Raw genomic sequence first — 26,406 nt, 5'->3', positions numbered from 1 at the left:
AGTTTGTGGATGTCAATATCTGGAAGATCTATCCTGAGCCAACACATGAATGTGGTTACAAAGAAGGCACGGCAGTAGGTGTAATTCGTTAGGAGTTTTAGGACATTTGGTATATCACCACGTACTCTAGCCAATTTGTACAGTGGAGCCATGGCTGGTTGCATCACAGCCTTGTACAGAGGCTCCAGTGTGCAGGATAGAATGAGGCTACAGACGGTTGTAGATTCAGCAGCTTTTTCGTGGGCACAAGCCCCTTTATTTCAATAACCCTCCTCTTCAATGGGTTGTCTCACTTCCCCAGTGCTCCTCTGGTCCTCCTGCTTTTGTCACTTTCCTTCAGCTTCACCCCTCACCCTCACTTCCTGGTTCCATCTGCTCACTACACACCCAGGTTCCCTCTCCACCTCTTCTCCCAGTCTGGTTTATTATTTTTGTCAGTGAAAAGCTTTCGTTCAAAGTACAAAGTACATAAACGTTACGCCTCCATATACAACCCCGAGTTTAATTTTCTTGTGGACATAATCAATAAATCCATAGGATAATAATCATAACAGAATCAATGAAAGGCTGCACCAACTGGGGCGTTCAACCAGTGTGTATGAGGCAACAAACTGCAGGTACAAAAATAATAATAATAATAATAATAAATAAGCAATACATATCAATAACATGAGATGATGAGTTCTTGGAAGTGAGTCCATTGGTTGTGGGCACGTTCCAGTGATGGGGCAAGTGAAATTTGGGTTCTGTCCAGGCAGATTGCTAGTACCATCAGTTAGGCACCTTAGAACCCACACCACCAGGTTCAGAAACAGTTATTACCCCTCAGCGATCAGGCTCTTGAACCAGGAGGGATAACTTCACTCACCCCATCACTGAAATGTTCCCACAACCAATGGACTCACTTCCAAGGACCCTCCATCTCATTTTCTCAATAGTGCTTATTTTTTATTTATTATTATCATTAATTTTTGTATTTGCACAGTTTGTCCTCTGTATATTTTTTTGTCAAATGCCCATCTTTGGGTGCAGATTTTCTTTGATTTTATTGTGTTTCTTTTATCTACTGATATAATTACCATGTTAAAGAGGCATTTAGACAAGAATACAGCTCTAATGGGGCAAAAAGGTCAGTATTGATGTGATAGATCGAAGGGCCCGTTTTACTGCTGTTCTTCTTTGTGACTTTCTTCTTACCACCACCATTGGGAAGAAGGTACAGGACCCTTGTGTCCCACACCATCAGGTTCAGGAACAGTTATTACCCCTCAACCATCATGCTCCCGAACCAAACAGCACACAAAGTGCTGACAGAACGCAGCAGGCCAGGCAGCTTCTATGGAAAAAAAGTACAGTCGACGTTTTGGACCAAAACCCTTCAGTGGGACTAGAGACAAAAAGATGAGTAGATTTAAAAGGTTTGGTGGGGGAACAGAGAAACACAAGGTGATAGGTGAAACTGGGAGGGGGAGAGATGAAGTAAAGAGCTGGGAAGTTAACTGGTGAAAGAGATACAGGGCTGGAGAAGGGGGAATCTGATGGGAGAGGACAGAGGCCATGGAAGAAAAAAAAAGGGGAAGGAGCAGCAGGCAGAGGCGATGGGCAGGCAAGGAGGTAACGTGAGAGAGGGAAAAGAGGGTGGCGAATGGTGGGGTGCCAGTACCAGAAGTTAGAGAAATCGATCTTCATGCCAACAGGTTGGAGGCTTTGCAGATGGAATATACGGTGTAGTTCCTCCATCCTGAGTGTGGCCTCATCGCAGCAGTGGAGAAGGCCTTGGCCTTCTGTCCCCTGTCAGATTCCCCCTTCTCTGTCCCTGTATTTCTCTTGCCAATCAACTTCCCAGCATTTTACTTTATCCCTCCCCTCCCATTTTCACCTATCACCTTGTTTTTCTCTCTCCCCTCCCCCCACCTTTCAAATCTGCTCCTCATCATTTTTTCTCTGGTTCTGCTGAAGCGTCTCAGCCCGAAACATAGACTGTATTCTTTTTCCACAGATGCTGCCTGGTCTGCTGAGTTTCTCCAGCATTCTGTGTGAATGGCGTGGATTTCCTGCATCTGCAGATTTTCTCCTGTTAGGCTCCTAAACCAGCATGGATAACCACTCACCTCAGCTCTGGACCTTTTCCACAACCTATGAACTCATTTTGAAAGGCTCTACAACTCAGATTCTCTGAATTATTTATTTTTATTTGCCCAATTTGTGATGCTGGCAGATCATTAACTCAGTAAAAGTTGCCCTGTGGTCTGCCCAAAAGTTGCCAGTCTGCTAACACATTGAGATGCCTGTAGAGGAATGCTGCCGACTGTCACATTCCAGGCTGCAGGAGTACGTGCTGAGGGATGTCCTGAAGCTTGGTGCAGACACTGCAGGGGCTTGCTGGGAAAGGACCATGGTGTTGGGCTCTTCTATTGGAGAGGGAGGGTGCGGGTTGGGGGAGGAAGGCCCTCAATTATTGTGGTGCATGTGAAATGTTGGAGATGGATTGAGCGCGTGATGAGAAGAGAGGCCAACTCCATCATCGAGACAGTGCTTCATTGTACCCCTGAAGGGTGGAGGAAACGTGGAAGACCTAAGACAATTTGCGACTGTACCACAGCGGCAGAAATTAGGCCCCTGAACCACACCTGGTGTCATGGCATGTGACCAAGTGGTTAAGGCGTTGGACTCGCGATCTGAAGGTCATGAGTTCGAGCCCCAGCTGAGGCAGTGTGTTGCGTCCTTGAGCAAGGCACTTAACCACACATGGCTCTAGTCCACCCAGCTGTTAACCTCGCGATAGACTGGCGTCCTATCCCGGGGGGCGGAGTCTCGTACTCTCAGTCGCTTCACACCACGGAAACCGGCATAAGCACCAGCCTGATGAGCATATAAGGCTCGGGACAGACTTTAACTTCAACCACACCTGGGGCACAATAGAGAGGACAGACAAAGATAGAGGAATTTCATTGCTGCCCTAAACGCAACAGACATTTGATGATGACGATATACCAGCCCAGGGGGACCACATGAGTAGCAGTTGTGGTATTGGTGTCTATGAATGCGATGAACCAGTACAGAAAACTTGGATAATTTATGTAAAGAATGAAAAGGCACAATGCAAGGTTTATACTTGAATAAAGTTTATATTGGTAAAAGAAATTTTGCTCTTTTGCACAGAGGTTGCCATTGTTGGTTTATGTATAATGTTTGATAAGTTCTATCATATTTCTTTTACTGTGAACGTCTGCAAGAACATTAATTTGTATGCAATATATGGTAACATATATGTACTTTGATAATAGATCTAGTTTGACTTTTGGCTTTGAGAGTAGATCTGGATGGAGACCAGGGTGGAACACAGGCAGGCAGGATGAGTCCTCTGGTCTTGTCGTGGGGTCATAGGCCATAGGAACAGCATTAGGTCATCCAGCCTGTTGAGTCTTCTCAGCCATTCCATCATGGCTGAATTATTATCCTTCTCAACCACATTCTCCAGGAACCTTCCAACCTCCGCTTCAAGATTACCCAATGAGCTGGCCTCCACAGCTGTTCTAAATGGACATCCCTCCATTCTGAGTTTGTGCCCTCTGGTCCTGGACTCGCCTGCAACAGGAAACATCCTCTCCACGTCCACTCCATCTAGGCCTTTCGATATTCGATAGGTTTCAATGAGATCTCCCCCACCCCAATTGAGTACAGGCCCAGAGCCATCAAACGCTACTTGTATGTTAACCCTTTCATCCCCTGGTTTATTCTTGTGAACCTCCTTTGAACCCTTTCAATTGCCAGTACTTTCTTTCTGGGGAAGGGGCCCAAAACTGCTCTCAATAGTCCATGTGCGGTCTCACCAATGCCTTATAAACCCTTAGCATCTGTTTGATTTTGTGCTGTTTCTGCTCCCAGGTAATCGAGATAAATGATTATCAGCGGAGGAGGTTTGCTGCTCGGGTAATTGGCTGCCTCTTCAACACGGTTACCGACAAGAAGATCGCGTTGTTGGGTTTTGCCTTCAAGAAAGACACCGGAGACACAAGGTAGGGCTTCATCATACACTGCAGTGCTCCTAGCTCACTGCTTCTTCCCCTCTGCCATCAGATTTCTGAATGGACCATGAACACTCCCTCACTTTATGCTCTCTTTTTCAGCAGTTTATATCTTTTACATATTTTTATAGTAACGTAGCACTGCAGAAAAGTCTTCAACATATATGTATCTGCTGTGGTCGTCTATCGTGTCCATTGTTTCCAATGTGGCCTCTTCTGCAATGGTGAGACCTCTTCTAAGCTTTGTTGAGCATCTCCACTCCATCCCGATGGCTAAACATTTTAAATCCCATTCCCATTGTGACCTGTGCCACGATGAGGTGACCCTCAGGTTGGAGGAGCAACACCTTGTCTTCCGTCTGGGTAGCCTCAAACCCGATGAATATCAATTTTTCTTTCTGGTAAACATATTTAACCCCCCCCCCCCTACTTTCCTCTATCCCCACCCTGACCTTTTGCTTATTCTCACCTGCCTATTTCTTCCCCCCTGTGTCCCCTCCTCCTTCCCTTTCTCCTATTCTCCACTCTCCTCTCCTATCAGATTCCTCCCTTGATCCTTCCCACACCCTGGCTTCACCTATCACTTTCTAGGTAGTCTCCTTCCCCTTCCCCCATCTCTTTATCTGATGTTTTCCCTTTCCTTGGTCCTGAAAAAGGGTCTTGGCCCAAAATGTCAACTGTCTACTTATCTCCATAGATGTTGCCTGATCTGCTGGATTCTTCCAGCATTTTGTGTGTGATGCTCTGGATATCCAGCATCTGCAGAATGTCTTGTGTTTTGTTATTGCTATTGTCTACCTGCACTGCACTCTCTCTGAAACTGTAACACCTTATTGCGCCTTCTGTTACTGTTTTTCCTCTTCGACTACCTCAATGCACTGTTGTGATGCATGGAAATCAAAACAAAGTTGTTATTGGAATTGGTTTATTAATGTCACGTGACCGAGATACAGTGAGAATAGGTCTCGCATCCCGTTCTCACAGATCAGATGATTCCACGGGGCACTGAGGCAGAGCAGGGACAATGCAGAATAAAGAATCAGAATCTGGTTTAATATCACTGGAAAATATGGTGAAATTCTTTATTATGTGACAGCAATACACTGCAGTACATAATAATAAAAAAACTAAATTACATCAAGAACAAACAAGAGAAAATCTGCAGATGCTGGAAGAATTCAGCAGGTCGGGCAGCGTCTATGGGGAAGAAAGTACAGTTTCCGTTTCGGGCCTGTCCTGCCGAAGGGTCTTGCCCTAAGACATTGACTACACTTTTTTCAATAGATGCTGCCTGGCCTGTAGAGTTCCTCCAAATAACAACAAGAGTATATATTTTTTTAAAAATTAAAGGAGTAGTACAAAAATGAGAGCAAAGTAGTGTTCATGGGTTCATTGTTCATTCAGGAATCTGATGGCAGAGGGGAAGAAGCTGTTCCTGAAGTGTGTGTCTTCAGGCTCCCATACCACCACCTTGTTGGTAGCAATGAGAAGAGGGCATCCTGACTGATGGGGGTCCCTAGTAATGGATGCTGCCTTTTTAAGACATTGGCTTTAGAAGGTGTCCTGGATGCTGGTGAATCTAGTGGCCATTATGGAGCTGGCTGAGTTTATAACTTTCTCCAGGTTTTAAAAGCTACCACTACAGGCTGTTGTGTTCCTACAGATCCAGAATTCTAAACCATCTAACCTTCTGTTTGCTTCGCGTCTTTTAGGGAATCTTCCAGTATCTACATATCCAAGTACCTCCTGGATGAAGGAGCCAGGCTACACATCTTTGATCCGAAGGTGAAGAAGGAACAAATTGTTCAAGACCTGAGTCACCCCAGCGTTTGTGACGATGATCCTGACCGGGGTATGTAGTCCTGGCAACAGGGAAGTGGAGTTTGTTGTAAAGTACACATGCACAGAGAGGTACAGGTACAGAGTAAAATGTTCAGCAACATCACAGGCACATGGGTACGGTCAACACATGGATTTACACTCAGTGCCCACTTTCTTAGATACAGGAGTCTGAACTTCTGCTGCTGTAGCCCATCCACTTCAAGGTTTGACGTGTTGTGCATTCAGAGATGCTCAGAAACAGGTTTAATATCACTGGCATACGAGTTGTTGTGAAATATTTGTTTTGTGGCAGCAGTACAATGCAATACAGAACAAAATTATCAATTACAATGAGATATATATTTTTTTTAAAAGAAGCAAGTGTTGATGGGTTCACTGTCCATTCAGAAGTCTGATGGCAGAGAGGAAGAAGCTGTTCCTAAGATATTGAGTGTGTGTATTCAGGTTCCTGTCCCTCCTCTCTGATGAGAAGGGGACATGTCATGGGTGATGGGGGTTCTTAATAATTGATGCTGCCTTTTTGAGGCATCACCTTTTGAAGATGTCCTCGATGTTGGGGAGGCCAGTACTCATGATGGAGCTGGCCAAGTTTATAACTTTAGCTTTTTCTACTTCCATAGCTGCTTCTGCACACCACAGTTGCAACACTCTTACTTGAGCTATTGTCGCCCTCCTGATGGCTTGAACCAATCTGGCCATTCTCCTCCGACCTCTCTCATTAACAAGCTGCTTTCACCCACAGACCTGCCGCTCACTAGATGTTTTTTGTTTCTCGCACCATTCTCCGTAAACTCTAGAGACTGTTGTGAATGAAAATCCCGGGAGATCAGCAGTTTCTGAGATACTCAAACCACCCTGTCTGGCACCAACAATCATTCCACAGTCAAGGTCACTTAGATCACATTCCTTCCCCATTCTGGTGTTTGATGTGAACAACAACTGAACCTTCTGACCATGTCTGAATGCTTTTACGCATTGTGTTGCTGCCAAATGATTGGCTGATTAGGTATCTGCATAATCGAGCAGGTGTACCTAATAAAGTGGCCACCGAGTGTAAGTGCAGAAGTCAACAAAGAGAGAAAGAATGACCGATGTTAGTGCAAAAATTAAACCACAGAGGTAGTCCATGGTGTTCTTTTGATCAGGAACAGGGATTATTGCCAAAGTAGCTGGTTATCAAGGATTAATAGTGTATAAAAGTCTGTGTTTTTTGGTTAAATTAATCTTCCCACTGCTGCATTCTGATGTGTTCAATCCAAGGTTCTTTCAGAAATCAGGAAAGAGACAGACCTTGTTCCTTCACAATTGTTTTATTTAATGTTAGTTGAATAAAAAAAATTGAAAAACGGACAATAATAGAGATCTAGTACGGGAAGGCAAAGTGAAAGATGGCGCCACCGTGTGGTTATCTCTGTTTATACTCCATAGGTGAGAAAAGTCCCGTTCAAATTTGCAGATAAGAGCAAGCCAATCAGATAGTCTGTATTCAAATAACGCAACACCACCACAAAGGTTCAAAAGTTAATTTTATTGTCAAAGTATGCATATACAATACAACTCTGATATATGTATACTCCAGATAGCCATTAAGTACAGAAAGACAATGGGTGTGTTGATGAAAGAGAAGACACCAACCCTACCCCCCTCCCACCCCCCACCAACTGGCCCGGAAAAGAGCAGCCACAAAAACAATCAACAATCCTCTACACAAAACAATCACTGACCCCCTCACTCCCCTTGTAATTGATAAGTTGATAAAACTTAATTGATAAGTTTATGGGCTAAGGTAGAAGGACACATTAACTTCAAACTTTCTGCATAATCACTCAAAGAGCTGAACTGCATGTGCATGTAACGAGAGCTGTATAACTCATCTCCTTCTACCTTGGGCCACAAACTTATCAATCACCCCTGGTGTGGACACTTTCTGGATGTCCAAGATCTGTATGCTCCACGACCGCTGGGCTAAGTGTGTAAATGTAGGAGGGGACTATGTTGAAAAATAAATGTGCCAGGTTTTCTAAAATTGACTCCTTCTACCTTAGGCCACGAACATATCAATCACCCCTCATAAAGTGCAGTCCAATAATCACCTAAATCTCAGAATATGGGAAGCGTCTAATAGTTGTATACGAGGAGAGAAGCTGCACGAACTGAGTTCTTCTGTGAAGAGTGACTGCTGACCCGGGGCTGAACACTGCTCACCCAGGGCCAAATGCCCGGCTTCCAACCATTTCGCGCTGAGCCATCACTGACCCTCTCCACATTCACCTCGGTGCTTCAATCTTCCTCGCCGCTGCGAGGTGGAGTCGTTCATGACTCCGTGCCTCATCCCCGGTCTTTTCCATGAGTCACTTTTTGTTCCCAGACCTTTTCAGCACCCACCCCCCCATCTGTTAATCTACACGAGGCAGCTCAGCGCTGGATCAGCAAAGGAAACAGCATTATGCACCCCTCATACAATCTCTTCTCCCTCCTGCCGTCTGGGAAAAGGCTCCGAAGCATTCGGGCTCTCACGGCCAGACTATGTAACAGTTTCTTCCCACAAGCTATCAGACTCCTCAATACCCGAAGCCTGGACTGACACCTTGCCCTACAGTCCTGATGAAGGGTCTCGGCCCGAAACGTCGACAGTGCTTCTTATAGATGCTGCCTGGCCTGCTGTGTTCCACCAGCATTTTGTGTGTGTTGTTTGAATTTCCAACATCTGCAGATTTCCTCGTGTTTGTCCTGTTTATTATTTATTGTAATGCCTGCACTGTTTTTGTGCACTTTATGCAGTCCTGTGTAGGTCTGTAGTCTAGTGTAGTTTTTCTTTCTGTGTTGTTTTTTTTTACATAGTTCAGTCTAGTTTTTGTACTGTGTCATGTAACACCATGGTCCTGAAAAACGTTGTCTCATTTTTACTATGCACTGTACCAGCAGTTATGGTCGAAATGACAATAAAAGTGACTTGACTTGACTTGACTTTGATTGAGATTGAAAATGTACGTCACAGGCTCTAACAGCTTCTGTAACACAAACATGACAAAAAGAACAGGGAGATGGCATAGAAAATGTAAAACCTGAGAAGCTTCCAGAGCTTTCCAGAATGATACAAATGTAGCCACCAAGGGACATTTACATATACATACTGAGGCCACTAGGAAGCATGATAAACAGTTACATGTTTAGAAGTAGTTGTATAAAACTCCAGCAGATAATTAATCATTAAGCTGCACCAAAAATAATGATTAAGCAGTCTAATTCAACATTACTGCTTAACTTTTGAGGGAATGGCCTAATTGTGCTTCTGTGTTTTATGGTCTTGTAGTCTTACAGCACTTGGGAGGGTCTTTGTTCAATATTCTGGCTGATCTTTCTCCCAGCCTTTTATCCTGCAGCTGTTTCTGGGATCTTGCTATGCTTTTTATGGCTGTTATGCCATTAACGTTGCCAACACGCGTGCTGAAATGTAATGCCATGATAGCACAGAATGATCATTGTGACTGCAAGCTCTCTTCTCTCGTAGTGTCTCGGTTGGTCACTGTCTCGTTGGATCCATATGAGGCGTGTAAGAATGCCCACGCGATTGTCATCTGTACAGAGTGGGACATGTTCAAGGTATTGAAAGCAGTTGAAATATTGATCACTCCAGGTAGCACTCAGATGAGAAGTTTTTGATCTGAGACGTACCTTGTGCGTCACGGCACCGTAACAGTTAGCGTGACGCTGTTACAGCTTGGGGTGTCAGGGCTTGGAGTTTAATCCCAGCACCGTTTGTAAGGAGTTTGCACATCCTTTCTGTGAAATGCTTCAGTTTCCTCCCACGGTCCAAAGACATACTAGTTAATAGGCTAATTTTATTTATTTGTATTTAGATACAGTGTGGAACAGGCCCTTCTGGCCTTTTGAGCCATGCCACCTAGCAACGTTGATTTAACCCCAGGACAATTTTCACTGACCAATTAACCTATTCACCTGTACGCCTTTATACCGTGGGAGGAAACCAGAGCACCCAGACTAAACCCATGTGGTCACGGGGAGAATGTACCATCTCTTTACAGGCAGCGGTGGGAATTGACTCTGGATCTCTGCTACTGTAAAGCGTTGTTCTAACCACTACGCTACCAAGCCACCCCAGTATCATTGCAAATTGTCCCGTGATTAGACTTGGGCTAAAATAGGTGGGTTTCAGAGCAGCACAGCGTGAAGGAGAAAAGGACCTACTCATCACTGTATCTTGAAATGAATGTATAATTAGATTACAGTCCTTTGGGCCAGGCTTGTGAATGCCGAACAAGATGCCTGTCTATGCTAATCCCATTTGCCCATATTTCTCTAAATTTGCCCTATCCACAAACCTGTCCAAACGTCTGTAATTGTGTCCACTTCAAATACTTCCTCTTGTTCCACATCCCCACCACCCTCTGTGTGGAAAAAGTTGCTATTCAGGACCCCTTTAAATCTTTCTTCTCAGATCTTTAACTCTTTCACCACTCACCTGTGCCCTCTAGCTTTAGTTTCTGTGACACTGATGGAAAATACTGTGACAACCTTCCCTATCTGTGCCCCTGATAATTTAACAGTCCTGTATAATGTCACTTCTTGGTCAGCACCAATCCAGAAAAGCCAGTCCCACCAACCTGTCCAGCCTCTTGTTAGAAGACAAAGATTACATCAAAGTTCAAAGTAAATTTATTATCAAAGTACATGAGATTCATTCTTTTGTGGGCGTTCACAGTAAATACAAAGAAACACAATAGAACCAATGAAACAACGCAGACAAGTCACACACCAGTGTGCAAAAGCAAAAAACTGAATCCAGGTACAAAGAGAAACAAACTGAACCCAGATAATAATAAATAAATAAGCAATAAATATCAAGAACATGAGATGAAGAGTCCTCGAAGGTGAGTGCGTAGGTGTGGGAACAGTTTAGTGTTCCTTACAGAGAGGCACCGGAATTGAACTCCAAACTCTGGAATGCCCCAAGCTGTAATAACATCACACTAACCGCTACACTACTGTGATGCCTCTTTAATTATGAGTAATTATATACAGTGTAATTTTTTTTAAAACCTCAAAGTTAGAGGTTAAAGGATGGATATGGAATAGAATGTGCATAAATACACAATTACCAGTACAATGTAATCAACATTGTAAACAGCGTAGTGAGGGGGTGGGAGGGGTGGCTATCTAGAGTGGTTGATTAGAATAATTGACTGGGGTAAGAAAAGGTGGCGTATCCACAAGAGACTCTGCAGATGCTGGAAATCCAGAGTCGCACACAAAATGCTGGAGGAACTCAGCAGGTCAGGACTGATGAAGGGTTTCAGCCCAAAATATCGACTGTTTATTCCTTTCCACAGGTGCTGCCTGACCTGCTGTTCCCCCCAGGGCTTTGTGTGTGTGATTTAAGATTGTGTGAATGTTTTTGTTTTAATACCCTATAGAACTTCCCAGAAGGGAACGATTTGTGGTACTTGAGAAGAGTGTGCCATTTCAGACTGGGTTTGATGTCTTTTCAGGAGCTGGACTATGAGAGGATCTACAAAGCAATGCTTAAGCCGGCATTTATCTTTGACGGTAGGCGTATATTGGACAGTCTTCATGAGAAGCTCCAGCATATTGGTTTCCAGGTAAGGGAAATGGTGGGGCTGTGGGTCTCAACACAAGGATTAGTGGCTTCAATTTCATCTGCAATGTGGGGGGCGGGGAGGAGAGAGAGAGAGAAAGGTGGAGGGAGTGGACAGGGATGCAGTATAGGTTCCCAGTGCATCTGAATCAGGTTTAATATTGAACCTTTATGATGGACTGTCAGAGCAGATTCGATGGGCTGAATGGTCTAATTCTGCTCCTGTGTATTCTGGTCTTGTGGTTAGATGTGTTGAAGGGCCTCTTTTTGTGCTGTAGTACTTTGAGGTGGAATATATTTAACTAATGAAAGGTTCCAAATGCTGTTAACAGCATGAAAATGCTGGGTTTGCCAGTAACTGCCATATCCCACAAATGCACCATCAGGTGATGGGATCTTTCCCACAAACTCAGGCCAGTCCATCGCAGTTAAAGCCGTCCCCACCACTGAGCACATCTACACAGAGCGCTGACACAGGAAAGCAACATCCATCATCAGAGACCCCCACCATTGTGGCCACGCTCTCTTCTTGCTGCTGCCATCAGGAAGGTGGTACAGGAACTTCAGGACCCACACCACCAAGTTCAGGACCAGTTATTACCCCTCAGTCATCAGACTCTTGCACTAGAGTGGATAACTTCACTTGTCCCAACATTGAGCTATTCCCACAACCTATGGACTCACTTTCAAAAACTCTTTACCCTATTTTCTCAATGTTTATTGTATACTTATTTATTATTATTATTTTGCTTTTCTTTTTTCCCATTTTCTTTGTATTGTGTGTACGTGTGTATATACATACGTACATACACAGACATACATACAAACACACAGTGTGTATAAACAGTATTCCCCCCCCCCCCCCGGAAGTTTTTGTGTTTTATTGTTTTACAACATTGAATCACAATGGATTTAATTTGGCTTTTTTGACACTGATCAGAAAAAGACACTTTTGCATCAAAGTTAAAACAGATTCTACAAAGTGATCTAAATTAATTACAAATATAAAACACAAAAATTGATTGCATAATTATTCACCCCCTTTAAGTCAATATTTAGTAGATGTACCTTTGGCAGCGATTACAGCCTTGAGTCTGTGTGGATAGGTCTCTAGCAGCTTTGCACATCTGGACACTGCAATTTTTCCCCATTCTTCTTTACAAAACTGTTCAAGCTCTGACAGACTGCATGGGGATCGTGAGTGAACAGCTCTTTAAGTCCAGCCATAAATTCTCAATTGGATTGAAGTCTGGACTCTGACTTGGCCACTCCACGACATTAACTTTGTTTTTAAGCCATTCCTGTTTAGCTTGGCTTTATTGATTGGAGTCATTGTCTTGCTGGAAAACAATTCTTTTCCCAAGTCATAGTTTTCTTACAGACTGCATCAGGTTTTCCTCCAGGATTTCCCTGTATTTTGCTGCATTCATTTTACCCTCTGCCTTTACCAGCCTTCCAGAGCCTGCTGCAGTGAAGCATCCCCACAGCATGATGCAGCCACCACCGTGCTTCACGGTAGGGATGGTGTGTTTTTGAAGTGTGGCCAAAAAGCTCAATTTTGTTTTCATCAGACCATAGAACCTTCTTCCAGCTGACTTCAGAGCCTCTCACACGCCTTCTGACAAACTCTAGCTGAGATTTCATGTGAGTTTTTTCAACAGTGGCTTTCTCTTTGCCACTCTTCCATAAAGCTGTGACTGGTGAAGCACCCGGGCAACAGTTGTTGTACACACAGTCTCTCCCATCTCAGCCACTGAAGCTTGTAACTCCTCCAGAGTTGTCATGGGTCTCTTGGCGGCCTCCTTCACTAGTTCCCTTGCACAGTCACTCAGGTTTTGAGGATGGCCTGCTTTAGGCAGATTTATAGCTGTGCCATATTCTTTCCATTTCTTGATGGTTGAAATCACTGTACTCCGAGGGATATTCAGTGGCTTGGAAATGTTCTTGTATCCATCTCCTGGCTTGTCCTTTTCAATAACTTTTTCACGGAGTTGCTTGGAGTGTTCTTTTGTCTTCATGGTGTAGTTTTTGCCAGGACACTGACTCACCAGCAGCTGGACCTTCCAGATACAGGTGTATTTTTACTACAGTCAATTGAACCACCTTGAATGCACACAGATGATCTCCATTTAACTAATCATGTGACTTCTAAAACCAGTTCGCTGCACCAGTGATGACATGGTGTGTCATATTAAAGAGGGTGAATATTTATCCAATTCATTGTTAAGTGCTTTATATTTGTAATTAAATTAGATTACTTTGTAGAGATCTGTTTTCACTTTGACACGAAAGAGTCTTTTACTGTTGATCAGTGTTAAAAAAGCCAATTTAAATCCACTGCGATTCAGTGAACCATGGAAACTTGCAAGGGGGTTGAATACTTTTTATAGGCACTGTATGTATGTCTATGCTAAACCTGGCAGAATGGTTTCTACTGAAAGGAGAAAGGGCAAAGGCAGGTTCTTGGTGCCTTAAAAGTAGTTGCTTCGGGCAGAATGGGCTGATCAGTCATGGTTGGCAGCTAGTGCAGGAAGCAGGAAAGCTCTGATCTCAAACCTCCACTGCTTTGCGGCTATACCCACTCACGGGGAAGGCTTCAGGAGTAAACCCCAAGGGAAAAATCCAGAACTGGAGCCCCTATGGCAGTTCTATGTTGAGTTCAATGCTGACTGGCAACTCCTGCAATGCTACAGGTCTCTGCCGTCCTTTTGGATTCATCAACTGCATGGAGAGGGGGAGCCTGCTGTGTGGGCAACGGCTTGCTCCCCATATCGTACTGCCCTGGCTTGTGTATCCCGTAAACAGCTACGATGCAAAATCCATGGCTGATCCTGACCAACAGAGGGCCTCATTGTAATTTATAGTATTTTTATCACTAGGTATTGCACTGTACTGCTACTGCAAAACCACACATTTCACAACATATGCCAGTGATAAACTGGATTCTGATACTTTGATAACAGATTTACATTGAACTTTGAACTGGATTTCTGTTGACAGGTTGAAACCATCGGAAAGAAGGTGACTGAGAGGATACCCTTCACTGCAAACAAAGACATCTCGAGGATTGATTTGCAGGCTCCTGCTGCTAAGAAGCTAAAGATTTAATGTATCCTGTGACATTCACGAGCATTTTATACGCTCAATATGTCCTTTTTTTATATATTTTAAATTTATATCCATTGTACTCAAAACACTACATGTAACAAAATTCATTACAGTTTCTAGATAGTTCTTTTTAAAGAATTAATTAAAGATTTTGCCAATTGGAATTGTTACCCACTTCATTCAGAAAGGGCTTATTTATTTTCAAGGTATCTGAAATTTTGGAATATGCACTGGTTAAATACACCTGGTCTAAACCGTGAGACCATTATCATCATTACAGAAACTTGTGAATTTTTAATCAGAACACAATGAACAAGAGAGGGTTCCCCGCCTCTGTGAGGAGGTATACGTTCCTCCCCGTGAACGTGTGCATTTCCTCTGGTGTTCCGGTTTCCTCCCACAGTCCAAAGATGTATGGGTTAGCGGGTTAATTCACCATTGCAAGTTATCCTGTGATTCAGCTAGGATTAAGAAGATGGGTTGCTGGGTGGTGCGGTTCGTTGGGCCAGAAGGGTGTGTTCCATGTTGTATTTCTAAATAGATGGATATCTAAATAAATAAAGTGTAGAGAGCAACTCCTTGGCAGGGTCTTGACCTGAACGGTCAGATCGTCCCTTTCCATTCACGGATGCTGCCTGACCCGAGTTCCTCCAGTGGCTCGTTTTTAGCTCCAGATTCCAGCATCTGCAGGCTTTTGTGCCTCTTGTGACATGTCTTACCAGCTATCTGTTAGCTGGCTGTGTGCTGGCATTGGAGGTTCACGAGTAAAAGGGTTAATGCATGAAGAGCATCTGATGGCTCTGGGCCTGTACTCACTGGAGTTTAGAAGAGAGATCATGATGCAGCTGAGAAGCTTGGATAGAGTGGACATGGAGAAGATGTTTCCTATAGTAGAGAATCTAGGACCAGAAGGCACAGCTTCAATAGAGGGACATCATTTAGAACAGAGATGAGGAGGAATTTCTTTAGCCAGAGAGTGGTGAGTATGTGGAATTCTTTGCCTCGGGCAGCTGTGGAGGCTGGGTCACTGGGTATATTTAAAGCGAATGTTTGATAAGTTCTTGATTAGTCAGGGCATCAAAGGTTATGGGGAGAAGGAAGGAGAATGGTTTGAGAGTGAAATGGATCAGCCATGATGGAATGGCAGAGCAGACTCAATGGCTTGTGCCTTATGGTCTGTCCCTTTAGTCAAACAATTATGCTCAGCTCTGATTGTGGAATTGTGATCAAATGGCCTCTCATCCAACCATCTCTTTGTACTGCCCCCTAACTCCTACTATTGGTCACTCCCATGTCTGCACAGTTCCAACTAAGACTAGTTGAATGTCAAATAAAAGTGACCGGTTTGATGCAACATTGCCTTCCTAAGACTGAGTGGTTTAATTTAAGTTTATTTTTAATAAATAGCAATACTTTTTAAAATTTGCATATGATTTCTATCCTGGGTTTGTTGGTATGTTCCTGGACCGAACATAGAGAGTTACAGCACAGTACAGGCCCTTCAGCCCATGATGTTGAGCCAACATTTTACCTTCTCTAAGATCAATCTAACCCTTCCCTCACACATAGCACTCCATTTTTCTATTATTTAAAGTACATTTATTATCAAAGTGTGTATAAATTATACAATCTTGAAATTCGTCTGCTTATAGACAGCCACAAAACAAGAAACCCGAAATAATCAAATTTATAAAAGACTAACGCTCAATGTGGAGAGACAGCAAGAGAGAGAAACACAAATCATGCAAATAGTAAAAGCAAGCAACAGCTTTCAAAATTAAATTGAGTTCATTACCCCGAAGCCCGGAGCTGCCGGAGAAGGCCCACAGCCTCGGCCTCAGCTCATCACACAGTGGGGCACATTGTCGCAGAGCTCATAGACGTGAAGCCCGGAGCTGCCAGAGTAGGCCCACAGCCTCGGCCTCAGCTCATCACACAGTGGGGCACATCATCGCAGAGCTCACAGACGTGAAGCCTGGAGCTGCCGGAGAAGGCCCACAGCCTCGGCCTCAGCTCATCACACAGTGGGGCACATTGTCGCAGAGCTCACAGACGTGAAGCCCGGAGCTGCCAGAGTAGGCCCACAGCCTCGGCCTCAGCTCATCACACAGTGGGGCACATCATCGCAGAGCTCACAGACGTGAAGCCCGGAGCTGCCAGAGTAGGCCCACAGCCTCGGCCTCAGCTCATCACACAGTGGGGCACATTGTCGCAGAGCTCACAGACGTGAAGCCTGGAGCTGCCGGAGAAGGCCCACAGCCTCGGCCTCAGCACAGAGGAGAGTGGAGTAAATGCCGTGGAGTAGCAAACATAACCACTTCGACCTTCGCCTCTGGTCCCCCTCGCTCTGTCTTTTCAGTCCATTTGACCCGGAGTGTACATTGTCCAAACACTGCTTCATTTCCTGCACTAGGACCTGGGCCCCACTGCATCAATATGCTTAGGACCCAGCCACCACATTCCGGCCTGTACTGGTCCTCTCCAAAATGGCCTGGTGCTTGGATCAATCCTACCTCATTCTCAGTTTAAGTGGATGGGCTCCAAAACTTCCACTTGATCTTGCTCCGTCTTTGCATCACACCCCCACGCCTCGACCCTTGAGTCAGCCTCACCTTCGCTGGAGTCTCTTAAATGTTCGGCCTCTACCACCATTCCCCCCCCCCCCCCCCATATTTTCCTCTAATCAAAATTATGCCCCCTTGTATTGGCCATTTCCATCCTGGTAAAAAGTCTGACTGTCCACTCAATCTGTGCTTTTTATGATCTTGTACACCTCTGTCAAGTCACCTCTTATCCTCCTTCACTCCAAATAGAAAAGTCCTAGCTTACTCAACCTATCCTTGTAAGACACACTCTCTAATCCAGGCAGCATCCTGGTAAATCTCTTCTGCACACTCTCTAAAGCTTCCACGTCTTTCCTATAATGAGGGTCAGCATTTACAGATTTGATATTTTGGACCAACTGAGCTGTGTTCTCATAAGAAGTAACCTGTCTATATTTTATGTTTTGTTTTAAGTATTTTTAAATATTTCCTGCTGCAACTTGCAACCTCCTCCTTCCCTTTCTCCCTTGGTCCACTGTCCTCTCCTATCAGATTCCTTCTTCTTCAGCCCTTTACCTCCTCCACTTATCCCTTCTCAGGTTTTTACATCATCCCCTCTCCCCCCAACCCACCTTCTCCCCTCACCTATCACCTGCCAGTTTATATTTCTCCCCTCCCCCTAACTTTCTCTGGCTTCTTCCCCCTTCCCGTCCAGTCCTGACGAAAGGGTTCAGCTTGAAGCGTCGACTGTATTCCTTTCCATCAATGCAGCCTATTGTTCCTTCAGCATCTACAGAATCTCTTGTGTTTGAGACTGGCCTCCACAACTTTATACTGAGGATAGAGAACTGAGTCACCAAGTATCTAACCTATGTGATAAATCTGTAAAATGCTTTTAAAAACTCTTGAAGAGATTAAATTCAAGTTCAAGTTTATTATCATCTGACTGTACATATAGCCAACCAAATGAAGCCATATTCCATTGGACCACGGTGTAGCCACGAAACGTGTATCACCCACAACACCTAACATTCAGAATGTGGTGCCCAGCACGGGTAAATTGTAAACAGCTCGATGCTGGAAGAATGCAGCAGGTCAGGGAGTGTCTATGGAAATGAATAAAGAGTTAACATTTCAGGCCAAAGCCCTTCATTAGGAAGGGAATTCGAACAGTGACCAATCAGAGAATGGGAGGGTGAGGAGAAGAGGTGACTTCACATAGGTCCGCGATTGATGATTTTAAAAAAGCAGCAGTTTTTGGAGTTTGAACAACGGCCAATCAGTGAACGGGATTTATTAGCAAGGGTGAATAAAAATAAGGTAGGGGCAAGTGAAGTGGCCATTGTTGGAGTGGGCCAGTGGTAGAGTTGGGAAGTTTTGACTTTGGCTCATCGGGCTTATGCAAGGTCAGGCTTAGGTGAGGTAAGCATCTGGTAAGTTTCTTCTTTGTTCCTCATCTGTTAAGGCATAGTTAGAGCAGTGAGAATACTCCAGAGATTATGTTCTTTGTGTAAGATGTGAGAATTCAGGGAGACCTACAGCCTCCCAGATAACCACATCTGCCCCAGGTGCACAAATCTGCTGTTTCTCTGATAATATGTTAAGGAACTGGAGCTGCAGCTCAATAATCTTCGGCTCACACGGGAGACTAAGGAAGTGATAGATAGGAGCTACAGGGAGAAAGTCACACCTAGGTTGCAGGTAACTGTCAGAAGAGCGGAGGGAAATGGGCAGGCAGTGCAGAGTACCCCTGTGGCTGTTCTCAATAATAAGTAAAGCATTTTGGATACTGTTGAGGGAGATGACCGAGCGAGGCAGAGTCACAGTGAAGGGGTCTCTGGTGCTGTGGCTCGAAGGTGAAGAGGACTGCAGTGGTGATAGGAGATTCCATAGTTAGAAGAACAGAGACAAGATTCTGTGGATGTGATAAGACACCTGAATGATAGCCAGGGTCAGGGACGTCTTGGACCGAGTCTACGGCGTTCTAAAGAGGGAGGGGGAGCATGATGTCTTGGTACCAATGACAGAGGTAGGAAAGGCGAGGAGCTCCTGAAAAACAGGACTGGCAGGATAGTAATCTCTGGATTGCTGCCTGTGCCACATACCAGTGAGGGTAAGAATAGGATGATTTGACAGGCAAATGTGTGTCTGTGGAACTGGTGCAGGGGGGCAGTGGTTTAGATTTATGGGACATTGCGATCTCTTCTGGGGAAGGTACGATTAGGGCGTATTCTGGGGTTAAGGAATATAGCAAATATTAATTTCAACAGCAACCCATCTTCGGATCTGAATGTGGACTGTAAATTGAGTTTAAAATGCAGTACAGAACAACGGTCTCTTGGAGTTCCATACTGCAGTCGATTGCAAACCAAGAAACACTTTGTGACCTGAGATGTCTGCATATACATGAACGCAGCTCAGAAACAGGTGATTAACGTTCGTTCTGCGTGTCTGGAACATTGGTGTGAAGGTCTAGGTGTTTGAAAATAATATGTAATTAAAAGGAAGCATTGTGGATACATTGTAACTATAGAATTGTCCTGTCATTACCTTTGATCTTTAGCATATGAAAATGTCATGTAATGTTGGATCAGGGAGCCTCTTTTAACAGTGTCTCCAGAATGATGCCTGCTTGTTTTGCTGAATAAAGAGTTCTAAATCACTAGCTTCAGTGTCTCCCAGTGACTTCGTTCACAGTCACAACAGGTGCAACCTGTACAAAACGGATGGGTTTCACCTGAACCCGAGGTGCCCCAATATCCTTGCAGGCAGGTTTGCTAGAGCTGTTGGAGAAGGTTTAAACTCATTTGGCAGGGGGATGGGAACTGGAGTGATAGCACTGAAGATGAGGTAGGTAGTTCACGAACAAAGGCAATATGTAGTGAGATTTCTGGCAAGGATATGCTGATGATGGGACAAAATTACTGTCAACAGGATGAGTTACAATGTAAAAGGTGAATGCAGGACTGAAGATGTTGTACAGTACTTGAAATCACACAGTATATGGAATAAGGCAGATGAACTTGCAGCACAGTTACAGATTGGCATGTACGTCGTTGAAGGCATCACTGAATCATGGCTGAAAGAAGATTATAGCTGGGAGCTTAACGTCCACGGATACATATTGTATCGAAAGGACAGGCAGGAAGGCAGAGGGGGTTGCATTGCTCTGTTGGTTAAAAAAACAAATCAAAATCATTAGAAAGAGGTGGCATAGGGTTAGAAGGTGTTGAATCATTGGTTGATATAGCTAAGGAACTGCAAGGGTAAAAAGACCCTGATGGGAGTTGTATACAAATTCTCAAACAGTGGTAAGGGTGTGCGATAGAAAATGCGTGCAAAAGGGCAATGTTACAATAGTCATGGGGGATTTCAATATGCAAGCAGATTGGGAAAATCAGGTTGGTCCTGGATCCCAAAAGGGGGAGTTTCTAGAATGCCTGCGAGATGTTTTTTTTTCCCAAGCAGCTCCTGGTTGAGCCCACCAAAGGATCAGCTATTCTGGATTGGGTGTTGTGCAGTGAAACAGAATTGATTAGAGAGCTTAAGGTAAAAGAACCCTTAGGGGAAATGATCACAATATGATCAAATTCACCCTGAAATTTGAGAGGGAGAAGCTAAAGTCAGATGTATCAGTATTATAGTGGAGTAAAGGGAATTACAGAGGCATGAGAGAGGAGTTGTCTAGAGCTGATTGGAAAAGAACACTGGCAGGGATGACGGCCGAGCAGCAATGGCTGGAATTTCTGGGAGAATTCAGAAGGCACAGGATATATACATCCCAAAGAGAAAGAAGTATCCTAAAGGAAAAATGACACAACTGTGGCTAATGAGAAGTCAAAGCCAAAAAGAGGGCATGCAATAGAGTAAAAAATAATCAGAAGTTGGAGGTTTGGAAGCTTTTAAAAATCAACAGAAGGCAACTAAAATGCCATTAAGAAGGTAAAGATGGAACACAAACGTAAGCTATCCAATAATATTAAATAGGATCCCAAAAGTTTCTTCAGCTACATCAAGTGTAAAAGAGATGTGAGAATAGATATCACACCATTGGAAAACAATGCTATAAAGTTAGTAAAGGGGGGGACAAAGAAATGGTGAATTAGATTTTGCACCAGTCTTCACTGTGAAAGACACAAGCAGTATGGTGGAAGTTCCAGGTGTCAGGGGTTATGACGTGTGAAGTTACCATTACTAGCGAGAAGGTTCTTGGGAAACTGAAAGGTTTGGTAAATAAGTCACCTGGACCAGACAGTGTACATCACACAATACAGCAGCCTTTCCACTTTAGAAACTCTCCCACAATGGTGTCCTGCCTTCGTTGGAAATGACAGACAAACAACAACAGGAAACCATTTCTGCTTGTGTAGGTTGTGTACTGCTGTATTAGAATTCCATTTCCACCCACCACCTTCCTCCCCTCCAAAGCCCAACCCCTGAATTGCTGGCTTGGTTTAGGGAAAAGCAGACATCCGAGCCACGAATTATGACCCAGCATCCACAAAAGAACATAGGAGGGTTAATGATGAGCCAAAGGATACCATTTCGACAGCAGCTAGACTTTCTTAACAAACTGATAATCCATGTTAATCATTGAGAAATATTTCATGTTGAATATAATGCAGAAATAGCCACACAGGTGGCCCTCTGATTCTGCAGAGTACAGAACAGATGAAAGGGAATAAGGAAAGAATGCTAGAAATATTTAGCATAGAGCAATACAGCAGACATACAGGCCCTTCGGCCCAACTAGTCCATTCTGCCACTGTGCTGAAGGACATTGCAGGCCTTCCATCAGCTGCTTTTGGTGCCATGGTACCGGCATCTGGCATCAAAGTACTGCTAGCATTTAAACATAGTGTGTATGTGGAGTTCTCACTCTCTGGGCTCACCGCAAACTAGGTATTGCACAAGAGGGCTACAGAAAGTTTGAAACTGTGCACACTTACATAAGTTTCTGTGTAACTTGACTGTCTCAGTGCTTGTCTACATTTTGTTAATAAATAGTTAAAAACTTACCCATAGTGGGTATCTTCCGTTCCACTTAGAGAATTTGTGAACCTGTTTCCCTGCTCCAGCGCCCAGCAGCTGGACCCAGTTTCCTGCCTTTGGCCCCTTTCCAATCTGTGTACCTGTACAATTCTCTTACAGTAAGAATTAAACAGCAATACCACACAGATACAAGCCATTCAGCCCAACAAGTCCATGCCAACCATGGTGCCCGCTTAGTTAGTCCCAATTAGTCCAAATTGAGCCAGTTTGGACCAGGTCCCTTCAAACCCCATGTTTGTGTCCAAGTGTTTCTTAAATGATATTATTGCACCTGCCTCAACCACTTCCTCTGGCAACTCGTTCCATAGACTCACCACCCTCTGCATGAACAATTTTTCCCTTGTGTCCCTCTCACCCTGAACCTATGTTTGGGCTCCCCTGCTCTGGGGAAAAGGTTGTTACAGATACATACATACTTCGGCAATAAATTTTACTTGGAGTACAGGAGTAAGATATATCAGCTGGTTGAGGTGGGTTGCCACAACAATCTTGCACTCAACGTCAGTAAGACCAAGGAATTGATGGTGAACTTAAGGAAGGGGTAGTTGAGGGAACTCACACCAGTCCTCATTGAGGGGCCTGAAGTGAAAAGGGCAGTTTCAGTTCCAGATGACAACATCTCTGAAGGTCTATCCTGGGCCCAGCATATTGATGCATTTACAAAGAAGGCATGGCAGCTGCTATATTTCATTAGAAGTTTGAGGAAAGTTTGTATTTCATCAAAGATTCTTACAAATTTCTACAGGTGTTCTGTGGAGAGCGTTCTAACTGGTTGCATCATTGTCTGGTTTGCAGGGGCCACTGCACAGATCTGGGAAAAGCTGCAGAAGATTGTAAACTCAGCCAGCTCCATCATGGACAGTCATCTCCCCAGAACCAAGGACATCTTCAAAAGCCATCGTTAGGAACCCCCATCACCCAGGACATGCCCTCTTCTCGTTGCTACAATCGGGGAGGAGCCTGAAGACACACACTCAACGTTTCAGGAACAGCTTCTTCCCCTCCATCATCAGACCTCTGAATGGACAGTGAAACCACGTACGCTACCTAAATATTTTTGCTGTCTGTACTGCTGCAGCAAAACAACCAAGATATGTCAGTGAGATATGAGATATGTCAGTGATATCAAACCTGATTCAAATTCTGACTTTTGACTCTCCACCCACACACAAAATGCTGGAAGAGCTCAGCAGGACAGACTGCATCCATGGAAAATGAAGAGAAATGCAACATTCCAGGCTGAGACCCTTCTTCAGGACTGAGAAGGAAGATGCAAGATGCCAGAGTAAGGAGGTGGGGGGAAGGGAAGAGTATAAGCTGGCAGGTGATGGGTGAAGGTAGATAGGTGATAGGGAAGGTAAAGGGCTTGAGAGAAAGGAATCTGATAGAAGAGGCAAGTGGACCATGGGAGAAAGGGGAGGACAGGGGCACCAGGGAGAGGTGATAGGCAGGTGAGGAGAAGAGTAAGAGGTTAGAGAGGGGAATAGAAGCTGGAAGAGGGAGGAAAAAACAAATTACCAGAATGAGAAATAAGTGTTCATGCTATCAGGTTGGAGGCTGCCAATACGGAATATGCGATGTTGCTCCTCCAACCTGAGCATGGCCACATTGTGGCAAAAGAGAGGGCCAAGGACTGACCTGTCAGAGCAGGAATGAGGATAGGAATTAAAAAAGCTGGCCACCAGGAAGTTTTGCTTTGGTGGATGAAGTGGAGATGCTCGACAAAGTGTAAATTCCTCTTCATAAATTCTCCAATTTACGAAGGGCAATGGGGATAGTAATTAACATCGATGTCTCCTTTTGGTAATTTTCCCATTTTCCTTCCCTTTTCTTCTATTCCTCACCCTGTCCTCTTACTTCTTCTCCTCATCTGCCTATCACCTCGCCCTGGTGCCCCTCCTTCATCCCTTTGTCCCAGGGTCCACTCTCCTGTCATATCAGATTCTTTCTTCTCCAGCCCTTTACCCTTCCCACCCATCTGGCTTCACCTATCACCTCCTAGCTAGTCCTTCTTCCCTCCGCAACCCCCCTCCACTTTCTTGTTCTGATGTCTTCCCCCTTCCTTTCCAGTCCTGAGGAAGGGTCTTGGTATTAATTTGCATAGATGCTGCCTGACCTGCTGAGTTCCTCCAGTATTTTGTGTGTGTTACTCTGGATTTCAAGCATCTGCAAAATCTTATATTTAGACCCAAGATAATTGACCCATTTCCGCCCTCTAGTGGTTTATTGTGTTCCTCAGTTCAATGGCAATTGAGAATTGGTATTTGCTGGTTTTTCCACCTCTGGAGGACAGAAAATAATATTATTATAAGTGTACAGGGATTGCTGGATAATATCAGGGATAAAAACCCTGGCTAATTACAGTAGACAATTTTTTTTTTCTAAAGTGTTGCTTCCTCAAAATATAATTTCAGACTACTTGTATCATGTAGGAGTTTGGAGAAACAAGAAATTAACTTTTATTGGATATATAATGCGTTTAATTGCATAAAGATGCTGATGTTTTGCAATAAGCTAAAAATGTTGTGTTGATGATCTTCATTTGTGCTCAGTGTCTGAGGCTCTTCGCATAAGTGTTCAACAATAATCAGCCAGTATTGATGGATTCCAGTTGCCCTGATACTGTTTCTCCATGACCGCAATGTCCTGGTGAAACCTTTCACTGTGCTCATCACTGACAGTGACAAGATTTGCAGGGAAGAAGTCTAAATGGGAATGCAGAAAATGAATCTTTAGTGACATGTTGCACTTCATATTTTTGTATGCTTGAAGCATGTTGTCAACCAGCTGCACGTAGCTTAGTGCTCTGTAGTTGCTAAAAGAATTTTCAACAACATCCCTGAATGTCTTCCATGTGATTTTCTCCGTTCCCTCTAGAAGTTCTTCAAACTGCCTGGCATTGATGACCTGTTTGACTTGTGGAACAACAAAAATTCCTTCCTTAATCTTGGCATCAGTTATTCTGACTTGAAATATGAATTGAAATAGTAATTATAGGCAATTTTAAAAACAATAATGTGTGATAGGGAAATGTAATGGTAATGTTCATGATCAGCAGCCTAAAATCCATGAGGCACACCCAAAAGTATTCAGGGAGAAAAATCTTTGTTGTCCAATGTGACCACTATCCCAAAAACTGCACACAATACTCCAGAGCAATGGTTCCCAACCTTTTCTATGCCCCACACCCCTAGGAAATGTTTGATTAATGTTCGCACCCCCTGCAAAAGTAATATCACATTTGAAGATGAAGAAGTCTAATTTCTCATTTTTGAACCACAAATTGAACCACATATAATACTGCGGGTGAACAAATTAAACTTAAAAAAATATGCTTTTAACTCAGTGCATAAAATGCAAATATAAATTGAGCAATTAGATTCTAATTTATTCAGAAAAAATTGTAAACAGTAAATTGATGAGACTCCTCAACTCTGAGGTGTAACTTCCCAGGTAACACTGATGAGAATCCTCAACACTGACTCGGGCAGCGGAGACTGGAGTGAGTTTATGTCTCACTCGACTTGGGCAGCGGGAGACTGGAGTGTGCTTGGGACAAACGTTACTACCACTTCTCAAGGCACACTGGCAGCTGGCTGAGTGATGACTCGTAACTTGTCACTCAAGCACACAAGCCACTCTTTGTCGCACCCCCTGAAATTCCATCTCGCACCCCCTGGGGGTGCAAGCACCCCAGGTTGGGAACCCCTGCTCCAGAGTAAGCCTCACCGATATCTTATACAACTTCAACATAACATCCCAACTTCAGTATTTAATACATTCATTTATGAGGGCCAATGTACCAAAAGCTTTCTTTATGACCCTTTCAACCCGTGATGCCACCTTCAAGGAATTATGGATCTGTATTCCCACATCCCTCTGTTCTACCGCACTTCTCAGTGTCCTAATATTCAGCGTGTAAGTCTGACCCTCGTTTCTCCAAGTTCAAGTTCAATTGTCATTCAACCGTACCCACGAATGCATCCAAACAAAACAATGTTACTCCAGGGCCAAGGTGCAAAGCATAGCACCAACTGTCATACACAGCGCTAGGCTCATATACCTCATCAATAAGATACAATCAAACAAAAAAATATAATCCATGTCCCTAAGTACATGAATGTTACAGCAGTCTGCAATTGAACACAATACAGCTTGCCTTCGGCGGAGCGAACACTGGAGAGCAGCACCGACTCCAGCTCGGATGCTGTGCCAC

At 44.1% G+C, this 26,406-nt stretch overlaps 1 protein-coding gene across 1 annotated transcript in view; it reads left to right on the top strand.

Moving 5' to 3' along the window:
• The window catches only part of LOC140739273 (UDP-glucose 6-dehydrogenase-like), a 75,302-nt gene extending 59,353 nt beyond the window's left edge, over positions 1-15,949 (top strand). The window contains exons 8-12 of the mRNA XM_073067422.1: positions 3,889-4,019; positions 5,741-5,880; positions 9,382-9,473; positions 11,381-11,491; positions 14,488-15,949. Of these exons, the coding sequence (XP_072923523.1) occupies positions 3,889-4,019; positions 5,741-5,880; positions 9,382-9,473; positions 11,381-11,491; positions 14,488-14,595 (582 nt within the window). The 3' untranslated portion in view covers positions 14,596-15,949. The remainder of the gene's footprint in view (positions 1-3,888; positions 4,020-5,740; positions 5,881-9,381; positions 9,474-11,380; positions 11,492-14,487) is intronic.
• The last annotated feature ends 10,457 nt before the right edge of the window (positions 15,950-26,406 follow it).

The sequence above is a fragment of the Hemitrygon akajei genome, chromosome 15 (assembly GCF_048418815.1).
Source record: "Hemitrygon akajei chromosome 15, sHemAka1.3, whole genome shotgun sequence".
Lineage (NCBI taxonomy): Eukaryota > Metazoa > Chordata > Chondrichthyes > Myliobatiformes > Dasyatidae > Hemitrygon > Hemitrygon akajei.
This window is presented reverse-complemented; position numbering and strand designations above follow the sequence as displayed.